The following is a 2,384-nucleotide window of genomic DNA, read 5'->3' on the forward strand; positions in this document are numbered from 1 at the left end:
CTGCCGTTCAGATGTGAATTATCCTTTCCACACTTTCCTTGCTCTATGGAGGTTCAATTAAAGCAGCAAAGGAGTCAGAATCCACACCTCTGCAAATGGGCTCTGTTTCCCAGGGCCCCCTTGCTCCATTCTTTCCCTGGGCTCTGTGGGTTTTGACACCTCCCTGCCACATGACAGGGGGCCATCTCACACCTTGGTCTCAGGATAAAAACCCCAGTCTTCCTGGCTTGCTCCCTAGTCTCACCCTGAAGCTGCTCCCCAACCATGGCTAACTCTCCTCACAAGCAATTCCCCAGGCAGGAAGACTGGCTGCTACCTCAGGACTGGGGTTGGGGCTGGGAGAGCCCCTCGGACTCCACTTCCCCCACATCCTCTTCGGATTCCTATAGCTCATCCCCGTCCTATGGACACCCAAGCACCACAGAAAGCCTTCCTCAAGCTCTAGGCTGCCATCCTCCAGAGCCCCCTACTTCTGTCCCTTTCCAAAGGAACAGAAGGGAACGAGGTAGCCCCGCTAGTGGACAGAGGCAGAGCGCCAGTGAGCGTGAGAAACTGAGGATGCGCAACCTCTCACGTGCCTTGCATGAACTGCGGCGTTATCTACCACCCTCAGTGGCACCTGTCGGACAGAGTCTGACTAAGATTGAGACCTTGCGGCTGGCTATCCGCTACATTGGTCACCTGTCGGCCCTTCTGGGACTCAGCGAGGAGAGCCTAAGGCGCCGAAGGAGGGAAGGTACCATGCAGAGCTGCCCACTCTGTCCTGACAGATTGGGCTGCTGTCCAGACCAAACCCAGAGCCTCAGCCCACTCTCCCAAGCTCCCAGAGCCTATTCTCCCCTGCTCCCTGAAGTCTGGGCGTCCCCACCTTCCTGCCGATTAGTTCTGCCTCAGCCCAAGCAGTGTGGTGAACAGAACCTCAGTTCTGAGTCTTGGGGTTCACTTTCTTGCTGCTTGGGATCACCAACCAGGCCAGACCTGCCTGGAAGAAGATATCAAGCTGTAGGATTTGGGAATCCTCTCCCTGCCTGCCCTGGAACACAGACCCCACCCAAGTTACACTGGGAAAAAGCCACTGATCCTGCTTCCTGGGCAATAGCTCCACATTCCTCTGAGTTGACTACTCTATACCAGGTACAATGTTTCTCCCTCTGTGTGTCTCCATGAGAAGTTCAAACCATTTATTTGAAAGACAATTTCCAAAGGCTCAGATTTGGAACTAGAGAGGAAAGTGGTTGGGGGCTGGACTGTTTCCTAATCTAATCTTTATAGAATAAGGAAATGTCAGGATCAGAATAGATTTAAGATAGGATCTAAACCCCATCATTTTACAAGTTAAAATATGTTGCTATTCCATTTCTAGTGGAAAGCTATTCATGAACCTCCAACGATTTCAATTTATTCCTCAGGTCTTTTGTCATCATCCCCCACCCCACCCCAGTTTAACCAGAAATCCCTAAGACTAGATAAAGTCAGAAACCCTTAGCTGGTGCTGATGGTCACACCATAACTTCAAGTCCTAGCTCCTGATTTAATTTCCCCTTCATTATATCCAAAATTTATCAAGGGCCTACTACTCTGTGCAAGGCAATGCTTCAAAGATTGCAATGAGCAAAAAAGAATTATTCTTCTAGTGGAAAGATGGCTTTTTCTCTAGTAATGCTTCTCCTATCCAGATTTCCTCATCCAAGTGCCCCATTATTCTCTTCTCTCAAGAAGACTAAGGATTGGTTAGAGGATAAGGACAGGAAGACTTAGGGTTGGGGAGAGGGATGGGTATTCTTGTGATGAAAAGCCCACTGGCACGGGAAATCTTTTATAGGTTGAGGAGTAAGGATTCTGATGAAAGTAGCAAAGCATGATGGCAGAGGAAGGACAGTATGAATGCAAAGAAAAGAGCCCTGGGTTTAAATCCCAAATCTGCTCCTTATTACTTATATTATTTTTTAAGTCACCTTATTTCTCCACGTCTGCAGTTTTCTTAGCTGTTTTAAAAAAAAAAAAAAAGAAAGAAAAGAAAAAGTAGGGAGGATTAGAAGAGGTAATATTTAAAGTGCTTTTTAGCCCCTCTCACCTTCTCTGGGGGCATGATTGACTTTCTAGAGGTCCCTTGTCATTGCTTTAGACCCACTCAGATATCTTATATTCAGCCATCCAGATAGAGGAAGGCAAAGAAATACCCCTCCCTCTTTTTTTTCCCCCATGTCTCCCAGCTTTCTGTGGAAAATGAGCTCCTATGTCTCCCTGGGAATCTCATGTCCAGGCATAGGTCTTATGGCAGACAAGAGCAAGAAGCCTAAGTTAACTCTGGCTCCTAAAGGAATAAATGCCTTTGGAGAAGAAAAATAATTCCTCTGTAATTCTCCACTATTCCATCCATGAAT

At 47.4% G+C, this 2,384-nt stretch overlaps 1 protein-coding gene across 1 annotated transcript; it reads left to right on the forward strand.

The window, feature by feature from the left end:
• The first annotated feature begins 264 nt into the window (after window positions 1-264).
• Window positions 265-1,410, forward strand: MESP2 (mesoderm posterior bHLH transcription factor 2). Its single transcript, XM_051973806.1, has one exon. The coding sequence runs from the start codon at window positions 265-267 to the stop codon at window positions 1,165-1,167; it is 903 nt and encodes a 300-aa protein (XP_051829766.1). The 3' UTR covers window positions 1,168-1,410.
• Window positions 1,411-2,384: the final 974 nt, after the last annotated feature.

This window comes from Antechinus flavipes, chromosome 2, assembly GCF_016432865.1.
Source record: "Antechinus flavipes isolate AdamAnt ecotype Samford, QLD, Australia chromosome 2, AdamAnt_v2, whole genome shotgun sequence".
Taxonomy (NCBI): domain Eukaryota; kingdom Metazoa; phylum Chordata; class Mammalia; order Dasyuromorphia; family Dasyuridae; genus Antechinus; species Antechinus flavipes.